The 15,285-nt window shown below is 45.0% G+C and overlaps 2 protein-coding genes across 2 annotated transcripts in view; one reads left to right on the forward strand and one right to left on the reverse strand.

Annotated features, from left to right (window-relative positions):
• KCTD1 (potassium channel tetramerization domain containing 1) overlaps nt 1–8,538 on the forward strand; it is a 92,037-nt gene extending 83,499 nt beyond the window's left edge. Inside the window, exons 4-5 of the mRNA XM_049620316.1 lie at nt 2,933–3,238; nt 7,566–8,538. Of these exons, the coding sequence (XP_049476273.1) occupies nt 2,933–3,238; nt 7,566–7,724 (465 nt within the window). The 3' untranslated portion in view covers nt 7,725–8,538. The remainder of the gene's footprint in view (nt 1–2,932; nt 3,239–7,565) is intronic.
• Nucleotides 8,539–14,465: 5,927 nt separating this feature from the next.
• The window catches only part of TAF4B (TATA-box binding protein associated factor 4b), a 179,573-nt gene continuing 178,753 nt past the window's right edge, over nt 14,466–15,285 (reverse strand). Inside the window, exon 15 of the mRNA XM_049620318.1 lies at nt 14,466–14,837. Coding sequence (XP_049476275.1) covers nt 14,784–14,837 — 54 coding nt within the window. The 3' untranslated portion in view covers nt 14,466–14,783. The remainder of the gene's footprint in view (nt 14,838–15,285) is intronic.

A 15,285-nucleotide genomic window follows, 5' to 3' on the forward strand; every position in this document is an offset into this window, starting at 1 on the left:
CAGTGCACTCACAAGGGTCCAAGTGAAAGAAGGAGGCAGGAGGGTCACAGAGAAGATGTGACAATAGCAGAGGTCAGAGTGATGTGAGACCACAGGCCAAGGAATGTGGGCTGCCTCTGCAAGCTGAAAAAGGCAAGGATACGAATTCTCCTCTAGAGTGTCCAGACCCACTTAGACCTCTTACCTTAATGACCCATTTTAGACCTCTGACTTACAGAGCTGTAAGAGAATAAATTTCTGTGGTTTTAAGCCACTAAATGTGTGGTGATTGTTACAGCAGCCATAGGAAATGAATGCAGGCTGCTTTAATAGTGGTTAGAATGTCCGGCCAAGCGAAGGTTTCACAGTGTGCTCATCAGATCACATCTGAAATGTTAGGTCCAGTTTGGGTTTGGGTTTTCAGAAGTATGTTGACCAAGTCAAACACACATCAGATATTGAAGGACCTCTAAGTCATAACGAATGAAAAAGAGCTGAAAAGATGGGGTGTTTTCAGCCTGAATAATACTAAGATGTAACAGTTGTGTTCAGATGTTTGAAGGTTTAACAGGTCAAAGAAAGTTTAGGATCATATAACCCCAGATGGCAGAGTCTGAACAAGTAAGTTGGAACTACAGGGAAATTAAGGCCCTTCTAACTGAAAAACTTACAACCATCAGAGCGGCCAACAAAGTCAGTGCTGTGCCTTGTTAGATAGTAAGCTTCCCATCACTGGAAGCATTTAATCAAAGGCTAATGGTCACTATTCAGCAGTGTTTGAAAGGATTCCTCCAGAGGGTCAAAGTTGGTCATTAAGACTGCTTTAAGCAGTCTCAGATTTGAAGACTTGATGACACATTTTCACTGGAGTCCAGATTCTTTCTTGTGTTATCATTTTTTTTTTAATGTTTATTTATTTTTGAGAGAGAGAGAGAGAGAGAGACAGAGCGTGAGCAGGGGAGGGGCAGAGAGAGACGGAGACACAGAATCCGAAGCAGGATCCAGGCTCTGAGCTGTCAGCACAGAGCCCGATGCGGAGCTCGAACTCACAAACCCCGAGATCATGACCTGAGCCGAAGTCAGACACTTAACCAACTGAGCCACCCAGGCACGCCTTGTGCTAAAATTTTTAATTCTCATAGGAAAATAAAAAGTTAGTAGCAGAAGTTCTCATTTCTACTGCTTGTCGACTGTCAATGCTGTTTTTAAAGCTCCTTGAGAGCTGTCATCTGGATAAGTAAAAGATTGAGGTCAGCATCTCATGGTTGATGTACTTCAGTGGGGGTCCCAGGTATCCAGGAAGAACCGGCCATCTACCCACTCCCACCCTCAGGCTGTGTGAGGGGGCCTCACTTCTGTCCTTTCCTAAGCGTGGCCACACCTTAGCTTTATTCTCCTCTCCTCAAACCAAACAGTACCTCCTGTGGGTCAGGTGCCAGGATGTGCAAGGAAGATGATGAGGGCAGTGGGCTCCTCTCCAGCAGGGAACCGGGACTCCTGCAATAATGGCATTGCCGAGAGAAGACCGAGCACCGAAGCGGTCCGTTCTGCTGAGGGGCATCTGGGGCAGCGTCTTCACCTGGCCCAGGTGTCCCGCCACAGAAAGCGGAAGACCCGGCTGGAGGCCCGCTGGGACTTTCTCACCTGTCCATGCTTTTTTCTCTGGAAGCCCTGCATGATGCTACTGCCGCTGCTGCCTTTGCCGCTTAATTTGCAAAAAAAAGAGCAGAGTGCCAAATAGAACCCGTTTTCCTTGGTCATCCTCTCCGTGCGCCATCCCATCCAGATGGCTGAGGCCTCGGGCCGCGCTCGGGCCCCAGGCTCTCAGGGCGGCTCTGCTGCGGGCACCAGGCACCGCCTGCCAGCTCCAGCCTGAGGAGGGACGGCAGACACGCCTGTGTCAGCTCATTAAAACGTTCTCAGTCAACATGTCCGGACAAGTGTCCCACTTGCCTCACACCCGGAGATGATTGTGGTCATAGCTACACGTAGACCGTATTGACCTGCTTGATAACATCATTCCTGCGTTGCTGCCTCCCTTTTCCTCCTTTCCCTCCCTTTTCCTGCGTGGCTGCCTCCCAAGGCCTCCCATTCAGTGACGCGTGTATGTGTTAATACCTGCTTGCCAGATTTCTGTTCTAATTCAGTAGATTTTGTTTTAAGGCAAGAGTCAAAAAATGGGTGGCTGTGGTTTCAGAAAGGGACGGGTTTCCTTTCGTGCACATCTGTCCGGCAGGGATCGTGGACTGATGTCTGCCTCCGTCCCTTGAGCATGGCAGCGTCGAGGGCGGTGCCTCCGCCTCCCCCAGACCATCCCAGATCAGCACCCATGCTTAGGTCAAAGCCGCGCCCCGCGTGTGCCCTGCAGGCGCCCACCCGCCACCGTCTCCGGCCACCCTCCCGCCTCGTGCTGCCCCCTGCCTCCCACGAATTCTGAGCTGCCAGCGAAGGTGACGGGGAGCGTGGGCTTCCCGTGAATAGTGTGCCTGCGCCTCCCTCACTGCGACCTACATGTGGCTCCTTCTGGAGGACGTAAAATGGATTCTCACCACACGAATTTTAAATGCCCAGAGGCACTCCTTACTGAAAGAGAAAAGTCGTGGCTTCAGCCTTTCTCACCTCCGTTTTCTCATCTGCACAGTGGGAATAATAATGGTTCCAAATCCACAGGGCTGTTGGGGGGGGGGGGGCTACAGGGTTTAATTTATGGGGAGCATTTACAAGAGGGCCTGCCTGGCCCCTAATACTCTTATCTCTTTTTATCATCGCTGAATGCATTAATGAAGGAATGAATGAATGCACGTGGAGTTGTGTTGTGAGTGAAAAATTCACACGCAGATTTGATTATCAAAGTAACAGAGGTAGAAAAAAATCACCTCTTACCTGTGGACATCTTCAGCGCTTCGTGTTTGTATTTTGCGCTATGAAACGCCTTTTTTGTTTGTTTTGCCAGGACTACACTTTGTTATATGAAGAGGCAAAATATTTTCAGCTTCAGCCCATGTTGTTGGAGATGGAAAGATGGAAGCAGGACAGAGAAACTGGTCGCTTTTCAAGGCCCTGCGAGTGCCTAGTGGTGCGTGTCGCCCCAGACCTCGGAGAAAGGATCACGCTCAGCGGTGACAAATCCTTGATAGAAGAAGTGTTTCCAGAGATCGGCGATGTGATGTGTAACTCTGTCAACGCAGGCTGGAATCATGACTCGACACACGTCATTAGGTTTCCACTGAATGGCTACTGTCACCTCAACTCGGTCCAGGTACAGCCTTGTCATATACCGTGTGGAATCGAATGTCGCTCTTAATGCTGTTACTTAACCTTGCCTTCACACAGTGCCTTCCGTCCAGAGAGCTGGGAAACTCTCATGTGGCATCACTTCTGGGTAGGTAGGCCTGTTCACCCTCTGGGCACTCAATCATTGCACAGGTATTTGTTGAACATACACTACAAGCCGGTGCCCATGTGAGCACTGGAACGCTAGGAGACGAAGAAATAGACAATAGCTGTATTTTCAGGGAACTTCCATTCTGGGAAAGACGAGGGAGCCAAACAGTAACCAACAGAAATGGTGGTCAGGTAGTGAGAAGAGAGAGTAGCTGGGATGGGGCGTCCCAGGCAGAGGGCCCAGCAAGTTGTGAAGATCCCGAGGTAGGAGTCGGCATGGTGTGAGGAGGGGTAGCAAGGAGAGCCCATGCAGCTTGAAGAAAGAGACAGGGAGTCCTGAGACCCGAGGCCAGCAGGTGGCTGGGAATAGATCACGGATTGCCTCTTGGGCGGCGGGAAGCACCCTGAGATTTTTTTTTTTTTTTTTTTTTTGTTTCTTTTGGTTTTCATTCATTTGCTTGTGTGAGTAAAAGCCATTTGAGGATTTTGAGCAAAAGCGTGGCATGATGTAACTCAGCTCCGAACATGAATCCTCCGGCAGCAGAGGGAAGCAAAGGGACCAGTTAGCAACAGTTGAGAAGCGTCCGATTCTGAATGTCAGGAACGTAGTAGAGCTAACAAGGTTTCTGACAGTGGCTGTGGGTTCTAAGACAGAAGCCAAGGATGACTACGATTTTTGACCCAGGAACTGGATGGATGGGATTCCTGTTTTCTGAGATGGAGAAGTCTATGGGAGGAGACAGGTGGAATTCAGAAGGTGGGTTTACACGTGAGGTGCTGAGTCCCTTAGACGCTGGTTGGTCTGCTCATCATCGTAACTAATGTGTGGCAGCCCCGTGCCAAGGGTTGTATGTGCCTTGTCTACTTGTAACAGTCTTCATGGGTCAGCGCCGTTAGCCCCCCTTTCTTGCTGATGAGAAAGCAGACGCACATCTGGGTCTTAACTCCAGGTCTAGGTCACTCAAAACGATTTGAAGTCAATGGAATAAGGGCTTGGGGTTTCTCCCACCCACCCCCTTTTTTAAAATTCATTTATTTGTGAGAGAGAGACAGAGTGTGAGCAGGGGAGGGGTAGAGAGAAAGGGAGACACAGAATCCGAAGCAGGCTCCAGGCTCTGAGCTGTCAGCACAGAGCCCGACGCAGAGCTCGAACTCACAAACCAGCGAGATCATGACCTGAGCCGAAGTTGGACGCCCAACCATCTGAGCCACCCAGGCACCCCCCTCCCGACCTCTTTTTAATTGGAGTGGGCCCATGCCTTTATTGACCCAATAAAACCCCTCCCACAGCTCAAAGACTAGAAGCACCCACTCTACCATTCTGCCTCTTGAAGATTGTTCCACTATTTATAATTTTTGTAAATGTTTATTTTATTTTTGAGAGAGAGAGAGCAAGTGAGGGAGGGGCAGAGAGGGGGGGGGGGAGACAGAGGATCCGAAGCAGGCTCTGCGTTAGAACTCATGAACCATGAGATGATGACCAAAGTCAGACGCTCAACTGACCGAGCCACTCAGGCACCCCACTACTTACAATTTTTAAAATTTACGAACAGGCGTCCGAGAACAAAACAACAGGAGATGCTGGCAGGAGCTGTGTCTTGGGAGGGCTAGAGAAAGGCACACGCTGGCAGGCAGTGTGATGGCCGCTGGGTTGGATGGGGCCAGAGGTGTACCCGCAAGGCCCGGTGTTAATTGAAGCTCTGAAAGCCGTTTGCCTCCTACACACGCTCCCTGCCCCAGCCCCCCTCCAGATGGAGGGAGGAGGCAGTGCCCATCAGAGCCGGGACAGCATCGCTTCTCTAGGGCCCCATCTCTCACACAAAACCCCAGCCCCACCACTCAGGCTGTGGGACAAATTCATATGCCTGACAAGTTTCCCAGTCATTCAAGTCTGATCAGATGTGGACATTTTCATCTGGATTAACATCATCGGTGACACAGCCATGACACGACCACGACGTAATCGATGACTCCAGCTTCCTGCTCCACCGACCAAGAAATAGGCACCGTCCTCTAGGCATTCACAGGTTTTGGGATAAGACACACAAGACCTGATACCTCCAGCCCAGCCCTGGAGTGATTTAATATTCCCAAGTGATCACTAACTTTAAGGAATTTTGTTATTAACAAATTGATGTTTAAAAAGAAATGGCCAAGGAGCATAGCTGTTTGCATTACTTTGAAAGAAGCTTTGAGCACATTCAAGGTACTGCTGGGTCATATGGAATAATTATCATATTACATATATGATATCCCCCTAGGGAGGAAGCTTGGGGATTTCCACATTTAACAGTTTAGCAACCTTCCATCACTGCAAGACAAACAATATCAGAGTTAGGTCCTTTATTGCTCACAGCTTCTACCTTTTCAATTCCTCTCCCAGTGAAGGCAAAGAATCCTTTCTGGTGCAGTGGTTTGGCCAGGCAGACTAGGGTTTTTCTTGCTGAAAGGCTACATTCCTGCCTCTGCTGGAGAAGTCTTAGCTCTTGGGTCCTCACCTTTTTATTTACCACCAAAGCACATCTTGACTTTGAACATAGGGATTGTTTTCTTCGTTCTGTCCCTTGCTGACTGGTGTGCATATGCACTGTGGATATATCTACAGAAATAAGAGCACTGTGGGTTAGAATGTTCATTTTGTTCTCATAAAGACTTGGGTTTTTTTTTTTTTTTCATTAAAAACATTTTTTTTAATGTTTATTTGTTTTTGAGACAGAGAGAAAGAGTGTGTGTGTGTGAGCAGGGCAGGGGTAGAGAGAAAGGGAGACACAGAACTCAAAGCAGGCTCCAGGCTCTGCCCCGTCAGCACAGAGCCTGACATGGGGCTTGAACTCACGAACTGTGAGATCATGACCTGAGCTGAAGTCAGATGTTCAACCAACTGAGCCAACCAGGCGCCCCTTGTTTTTTTTTTTTTTTTTTTTAATTGGCCAGCATTAGAAGTTGTAGTTTTCTAAAAGTTCACTCTATTGTTTTCTAATCTCTAGTTAGCTCTTTTGCAAAATAGCAAATTATATTCCACATAAAAGTAGACAACCAAAAAATAATAATTTAAGAGGAAACAGTAAGGGTTTGCTTTATGTTGAGTACATTTTAAAAGTTAATAACATCCCACTTCATTTCCCCCCAAAATTTTAAACCAGAATTTTTTTTAAGTTATGATTGAGTCATTTTGCCTTTAGAGTGGTGTAGAAGTAATTTAATTATACCCAGAATCCCAGGGAACATTTGCAAGTCCAGTGTTTGTTGGATTCCTAAGGAAACAATGCTGTAGATCAACTTTCTGTATTTTTGCCTAAGAGCATAGGAATTGTCTCCTACATTTAAGACCATCGGACACGTCGGTGACCAACCCAGGGATCTTTCTGGCACTAGGTATTTGATTTCAAAACTGAAGAGCTTATGAGAAGTTACTATTATATGAGAAGTTTAGAATATCTTTATTTTGGATATGTTTTCTAACATCCAACCATTGCAATTACTCTTGCCTCCCTGAATGCACCCAAGGCAATAAATCTATTTCAAATGCCACAAACTCGAAAACTTGTAGATAAACCTCGACTGTCTTCAGCAATCCATTGGTTCTGCCATTGAAATTACATCCGTCTTCCAAACTGAAATATATGAAGTTAGTACAGGCAGACTTCAGCAGTGGTGGCGCTGAGAGTGAATGGGTTGAGAATGACTCACTGGCTGAGTAGATTCAAATCAGATCATTGTCTGGCCATATCATTTATCATCTCATAGAAGATACTTTAGTGATGAGATTTGAAAGGTAAACCCTCTCTTTTTGCAGAGAAGGGAGTGTTGCATGTTACAAGAAACATGGCATCTGAGGCCAAATGGAGCTGAGCTGGAAATCCAGTTCCCACACTTATAGGCTATGAGCCTCCGTTTTCCCGGGTATGAAATGGGCTGACCACCCATTAATAAGCAAGGTGGTTGTAACTATTCAATGAACCAGCACGTGAGCGGCAAGCATGTGAAGGCGTATTTTGGGTGTTGGACACAACCGTTCCATCCCTCCTGCCCTTTAGTGCAGGGCCTTCCTCTGAAAGCAGAAACTCAGAGAGACTCGGGGGGGTGGGTAAGAATGACCAGGGCTGCACAAGATCTCAAACTTCAGGACACCTCTTTGGGCTGTTCGTGTGGCCAGAGGACCTGTGTCCCCCTAACCAGATGCTTGTCTTGGCCCTGTGCAGGTCCTCGAGAGGTTGCAGCAGAGAGGATTTGAAATCGTGGCCTCCTGTGGAGGAGGAGTGGACTCGTCCCAGTTCAGCGAGTACGTCCTGCGGCGGGAACTGAGGCGGACGCCCCGCGGGCCCTCTGTCATCCGGATAAAGCAAGAGCCTCTGGACTAAACGGACAGATTTCTTATGCAAAAAGGAAAAAACAAAAACAAAAAACGTACACAACAAATAACGCAAACAAAAAAGGGACATTTATGTGCAGCTGGGACAACAAAACCAAGTCCTGGACCTAAAATTGAATAAACAGACACATTGATATCCAATAGAGACCACACCTGTATTCATATGGGAACAATTGGAATAGTGATATCCTCAAGGTGTAAAAAAATATATAAATATATATATATATATGTCAAAAGGTAGGAAATGCAAAAAAAAAGGAAAAAAAAAACGTTTCAAAAAGGTGGTAGCTACAGTTGGTGCTGTGATGGCCGTGAAGTGTCCTGGGCCTCCCAAGGCCTCTGACCGATAAACAAGCCATGAGCAGTGAGGACGCATCTCCTTACGGTTTTCATTGCCAACAGCCATCCATTGTTTCCTTTTCCTTTGTCTTTCTTTTTCCTTTTTTTTTTTTTTTTAAAAAAAAAACAAAACAAAAAAAACACCTTGAATAGAGTTTATTTGCAGGATGGAGGTTTCCTGTCCTCTGTTTAGGCGGGACGGGCAGGACTTCAGAAAAACTCTTCACGAGCACACTGCATTCGAAAGACATTAGACATGAAATTTTAAATGTAGTTTGTACAGAAGTCACACTTCTTTGCCCGCCTCACAGATGTGAACATGACTTTGTTTTTAAACTGATCAGTTTTGCAAAGGGGCCAGAATTATTACTTGTTAGACTTGCTCCAGTTTGAGTCTGCTGCTTTCCTACAATTTTTCAAATTTTATAATGTATTAAATACAATAAACTCTGTTTAAAAAATAAGGTCTGTGTGAAACGCGCATGTCAGGATGAAGCTGTATTTGAATGAGATTTTTCTTTTTCTGAATTTTCTGTGTTGGACACCAGAAGACATCAGCTGAGGCTGGTTTTGAGGTCAAAGCCACTAAAAGATAAAGGATGTTATCGTGTGTTCGAAACAGTTCTGTTCCCACCCGGCAAGTGTTCTGACCTGTGCTTTGTTAGCAAGATGATCTTCCTTCTCGTGAAACTTTTCGTTTATAAATTTGAGGTATCTGTTGCTGCAGGGCAAACCACGCCGAAAGTTTGCAGCCTAAGGCAACATCTTATTCTCTGTCACGATTCTGCGGTTCTCTTGAGCAGCCTACCCTTTGCTGGCCCGCTTCTGCGGCAGGGGGTGACGAGGGTGTCACGGGGCAAGATTGGGCTGAAATGTCTGTCCTACGTGGCTTTCCCATGAGTTGCCAGTCCATACTGGCTCAGGACCTCCGTGCCATGTGCTTGACCCCGTCCCAGCATGGGAGCTGGGGTCTAAGAGGGAGGGTCCCCTGCTGCTGGCAAAAGTGTTCTAAGAGGGAGGAAGCGGAAGCTCAGTGCTCTGAAAGGCCAGGCCTGGAATTGCTCAGTGCACCTCTGGCACAGTCTCTTGGCTCAACAGAGAGCCCAGATTCAAAGGGGGGGGGGGGGGGGGGATAAAATCTACCCCCTGCTGGGGAGAGTGACAAAAGAATTTGTAGCCAACTTGAATCTACCATAACACCTGTCCAAAAAAATCCAAAAAGTGGGACATTATGGCTTTGGAGGAAGTAGGGAAGTTCTAAGCCAGAATGGTCGCTTTCTTATTAGCCCCAAGAGATAAGAAACCTGAAGTCTCAAAACCACTTTGGAATTAAGCCTTCAGCTTTTCTGAGGTATTAGCGATTCCAGAGGCCCTTCTGTGTACCCCGCCTCACCTGTCTTCCCTGCTGCTGCTTCCCCAGTCCAGACACAATAAAGCCAGCACGATGGTGAGATTGACAGGTAAACCATAATGTGTTTCTGCTGCAAAGACATTCCTGTAGTGATAGGCGATTTCCATCCTGAACTTACTTTCTTTTTTTTAAATTAAAAAGTCTATGCCTGAGGATACCAGTAATGAAAATATCTCTGGCTTCTGAAACTAAAAGTAAGCTGTTAATGCTCCTATCACCCCCTGAAACACAGAGGCCCAAACACTGGATGTCTCTAATGACTGCCAGCCAGTCTTGCACATGGTTGGTTGATTTCCCCGTATTTGAGGCTAATACGGCACTGTCTCACGCCAGACAGCCAGGGACGCTCCCGCCAGCTGCCTGCTCATCCCCGCTGCCGTACCAAAAGGACAATGAAATCGCACTCTGATTTTCCCAGCAATCCATTCTCATTAGGCAACATTTCCTGCAAGCTCGAAATAAAGCAAGCGCCCTGCTTTGGGACTTTGTCCCGCTGGTTGTCATCCGGGAACTTTTCCCCAGCACTGTCTGTGCAGTTCGTAGACAACCCACAAACACTGCACTGCATGGTGGGTGTGATTAGCATCTACATTCTTCGCTGAGTTCTTATACCCATTTATACAACTGCAACCCAGAAGCACATTCTTTGTACAAAAACTCTAATCCTCCAATCCAATGCAGCAAACCTATACATGTAATTTTCACACTGCGAGGCTTTACAACAGATTCCCGGAATCTTCAGGAAAGAGCTGGTCATTGAACATATAATTGAGTCACAGTTGCCTTTTGCCCTGTTTTTATTATCTAATCTGCAGCATGTATCCAAACGTCACTGGTCATCCCGATAAGGATCTTTGTGGCTGTGCTCATTTTTCCTAAAGAGGATCTGATCAAGGCCTATGTGCTATATTTATTAATGTCTCTGGATTTCTCTGGTTGGTTTCTCATTGGTAGAGTCAGGTTAATTTTTTTTTTTTTTTGCAAGTATATTATGTAGGTGATGTTATCTCCTTATTACATCACTTCAGAAGGGTCTATCTGACCCATAATGGTGATGGTAATTTTTTTATTTCTATTTTTTTGTTTTTGTTTTTATTTTTGGCTTTTACAAATCATACTGCATGTGAGTTATGGTTTTGCTTTTGTGATGGTAATTTTGACCACTTAGTTTAAGTGACATCCACCAAATTTCTCCAATGGAAAAGGAGCTTTCTCTCTTTGGGATTAATAAATACTCTCTGGGTTGAAATTGTGAGACTATCAATATCCTGTTCAACACACTTTTGCCCACCAGTTTGCACACTGATTGGTGATCTTTTTGCTGAATCAAGCATCACCGTGGTGGCTATAGAAGCATACCTTTAAGAAAGCTACTATTGCCTGAACCACTGATATTTTAAATAACCTTTTACTTTGCTTTATTTTATTGAGCAAAATGCACTTTAGCCAGGCACACAAACTATAATCTTCCACCTGCTTTCTTCTAAGAAGTATTTTAGAAAAATAGAATGAAAGAAGACACTTCTAAACTGGCTTCTAAATACTAGGTGGGTTTCTACATAGTAATAATAGCCACGCCCTTCATGTTTGCTGCGCTAAGCACTTTATCTGCAGCTAACTCACTGAATCCTTCTGACCACAGAGGTTGTATTATCCCCATTTCTCAGTTAAAGAATTAATACTCTCAGACACTAGGTAAATGATATGATAAAGGCTAATGTTCGGTTGAGCTTTATCAGGAGGGCTGAAACACTATTTGATGAAAAATAAGGTTTCATGTTGTAGTAGGATGAGGAAACAGACTATTAATTAGAAGCATTTCCTCCTTAAAATGGAAATGTGTTCCTGTATTTAAATATTGAGAGCATACCTTGCAATATGTCAGGAACTCCATCTCGGTGATACCCTGATGACCGTGACGTGGTTTCTGCTGGGGAGTGCTGGGGGGGGGGGGGGGGGGGGGGGGGGCAGAGACCTGTACACCCAGGGGCAGAATTAGGGCACGTGCTTAGGCCTTACAGGATACTGTCATTCTTACTTACAAAGCAAGGACTATCAAGGTGGATTCGAAAGACGGGTAGCCTTTTGCGGAAGGGGTACAGAAGGAGGGCAGAGGCCCCGAGTGGGGCAACATAAGGCAGGTTTGCAGAGTGGGGTGGGATGCAGCTGGGTCAGCTGGAGAAGAGTGAAACAGGGCTGGCAAAGGAAGGTGGAATTGGACAGGAGTGGAAGTTGACCTTGGGTGCCCGGCTGGGGGCAGACTGTGTTCAGGAGCTTTGGGGGCATCATGGAAACCGGGACCCATGCATATTCAGCTGGGAGTGTGCAGGCTTGACAGGCTGAAACAGTCTGTTGGTGTGAGGGACAGTTAAGTTGCTGTTTTTCCCATCTGTCCACTCATGACCTACTAACCAGTCTGAGAGCTGACGATCCGCAGATGTATGAGAAAATAAGACACCATCCTGGGTGCAGAGATGACAAACTCAGATGCCTACAAGGGCCAGGTGAGTCATATAAATTAGGGGACAGGCAAGAGCATGTGTGCCCCATTCAAAGGGGCAGCCGTACTCAATGCCAGCAGGTTCTCCAACAGGAGAACAAAGGGCCCATGTGCTTAAATGTCTCGTTTTCCTCAGAAAACCTGGAAATCTAGATTTTTGTGTAATCTCTAGATGCACGAATGTTAGAACTGATTCATTTTTTTCAATTGTACAGATCAAACAAGACATCTGCAGGATTTGTAGCTCTGAGAATTATGAAATAATAAAGCAGTTTTAGGCATTCTAGAAAAATTCCATTTGGGTAAAATCGCATGTGATGGCACAGAACTAAGTTGTCTGAAGATATAACTTATAAAAAGTATGAAAATTTAAGGCAAACTTTTAGTCATAATATCATTTGATCATAAAGATTTAAATCCTAGTATATAACTGACAATAGCGATAATAAGTTTTCATGAAATGCTTACTACGTGCCAAGCACTGTGCTAAGTGGTTTACAGATGCTCTTCCCTTCAGTCCTCATGGAAACCCTCTGAAGTTGGCATTATTAGCCCAATTTTGCAGATGAGGACATTGGTATGTCAAAAAAATGTTTACCAAAGTCCACTAGAAACTTGGAACGACACACACACACACACACACACACACACACACACACACCATGTTTGATTAATATCTTGTACTCAACTCTTTCTGGTTTTCTAACACATGCGAAAAAATATTTTACTCTGTCCTTGGCAAGTTCAGTATGCTTCATTAGAAAGCCACTAGACAAAAATGTCACTGCAGTGATTAACTGGTTAGATTAGGAATTACTAAACCCTGATAAGATGTGGTGTCTCTGAGAAGAGCCACCAATGAGCTCTTCATTGATCATATCAGCGATCTGCAAACTTGCCCATTCTTAAGACACACAAAAAGCACTTGGTAAAGTTATAGGTTTCAGTCTTCTACCATCCCCTTCACCCCATGTCCCCACAGATGTCCTGAATCTCAATCTCTAAAAGTAAAGAGCTTGTGAATCAATGTCCACCATTTGTGATGCTTTGATCAGGCAAGTTTGGAAAATACTTGGTGATATCACTGTGCTCCCTTGATCTAGGTAGGAATAGCGGGTGATAACCCCCCTCTCCCTGGGATGCTTTTGTTATGTGCCTTTTTTATTGCTTCACTGATGTTTATTAAACAATAGTTGCCTTCTATTCTTTTGAAAGACAGAATGGATACTTCAAACGGAGTTAGTGGGGCGGGGAAATTCTTAACTGAAATTTAACCCAAGGGCCCTCATCCTTTCTTAATTAGTTAGAGAATTGCCCGGGTCCGTGGAAATAGTCCACCAGCTACAGAATTCTCCCACCTCATCTTAAAAAGCTATCGGAGGCTTGAATGAACAGAAGTTACAACACAAGAAATAATTACAGTAGCACCTACCACTTGTAACAATAGCTGACTCCAGGTGTGCAGGAATCTGCTTTTTCCCATATGCTTTAATGTGTGTGGGTTTCTTCGAAACTTAAATACTGATCTTAGACCTTAATTTGAAAAGGTATGTAAATCTATACTCCTAACTATTTACCATGAAACTCCTTTGTGCGTGCTTTGATCTATGTTAGATTCAGAGAGCTCAATCCCACTGTATTTCACATGACTCCAAGTTCACCCTCTCTCTCCTTCCCCTTCCTGGCCCCCAGTTTCTCTTTCTCCTTCACTCAATGTGAAACCCAGTATTTCATCACTCCTCCCAATCCATCTATCAGATTGTGCTTGCAAAATAAGGAACAGATGGTACAGGTATTAAATTATCCTCTTGACTAACAGGACTGGAAAAAACCAGAGAGACACTTGCTGTGCATTCCATTCAAACTCTAGAACTTGACTCAGAAAGCCTGTTCTGGAAGGTTAAGACCAAATCCTAGTCAAGGATGCATCACCTTAGTTGGAGAAGAAGGAAGACCAGTAGGGACAGTTGATTAAATCCATCTTGAGGAGGCTTTAAAGGATCACTTAAAGGTCTGCAACTTGAGTGACCTATTTGATGCAGCTGGTTTGTGTGTTGGTGGTAATGGGCAACAGGATTGGCAAGAGAAAGTGGTGGCAGGTGGATTGCTTGTGGCCCTAAAACTGAAATATATCATCCATTATTGCTCTTTATTTGAAATGATACTGTATTCTTTAAAATATTGTTGTTCTGAGTCATATTATCAAATATGTGGTCTCTTAACACATATGAATACCAGAAAATTTGGAATTCTGTTAAGTAGACTGCATATTTCTAAAAATAATTCAGTTATAGCTCTTAATTTAAGCAGAGTAGAGATATTTGTACAATAGAACACTGACCTATGTAATCGTTTCCCTACTGCCATTGTAATTTCAAAATCTGACTTACTTCCCATAGCCCCAGAGGGTGCAACTACAGCCACACCCCCAAATGCTTCCAATAGCTTTCTGCCTCTGTGTTAACCACCCTCCAACTCCTACCCTCACACCCACCCATTTCTTACAACTTTTCTTCCAAGCAAAGCTAATCAAGCGATGGATCAAAAGGATTTCTGCATAATCAGTAAAAGCCTTTGTGTTAATCTGAAAAATACATGAGGGCAAAACCAAAAATCAAAACCACTGACAAAGCAGCTCAGCTGTATCTAGATGGTATTTCACAGGGCCCATCGATGACCCAAGGCAACCAGATCTCACATTTCTCAAATTCTCACCCCAAGGCGTGAACATCTCTTTCTTGTGTGTCATTGCTCTTCTCAGTCTCCCTGTGCGATCTCATCCATCGATGGCTTCCCAATCACCTGTGCTTCAGGGCCAATCTCTCCCAGATCCCCAGGCAGGGTAGCCAGCTCTGAGAATACAGAAACAAATAAGACATAGTTCTGCCATTTGACTTTGAGTTATGCAAGTGGGTAAGATGCAATCTTATTTAAAATAATCTTACTTATCGAAATGATTTATTTCAATATATTCTGTCATCAGCAATGACAGATGCAGAGTCTGCAAAATATTTCCATTGGACTATCCAGAACTGAACTTACTTTGACCCCTAGCTCTATCCCTTCTCTTTCTAAATATCCTATCTCAGTTCAAGACACCACCTCCCACCCAAACCAGGAATCCGTTTCCCACCCTCCCCACTTTGGCGGGTCACCAAATTTGACATAAAGTATCTCCTAAGCATTTCTCAACCCAGTCTCTTCCTCTTCATCCCTACTACCCCTTCCCAATGTCATATTATCAACTCCCTCTGTGGACTCTTTCCATGAGATCTTAATTCGTTTTTCTGCTGAGAATTG

This window comes from Panthera uncia (genome assembly GCF_023721935.1).
Source record: "Panthera uncia isolate 11264 chromosome D3 unlocalized genomic scaffold, Puncia_PCG_1.0 HiC_scaffold_8, whole genome shotgun sequence".
Classification (NCBI taxonomy): Eukaryota; Metazoa; Chordata; class Mammalia; order Carnivora; family Felidae; genus Panthera; species Panthera uncia.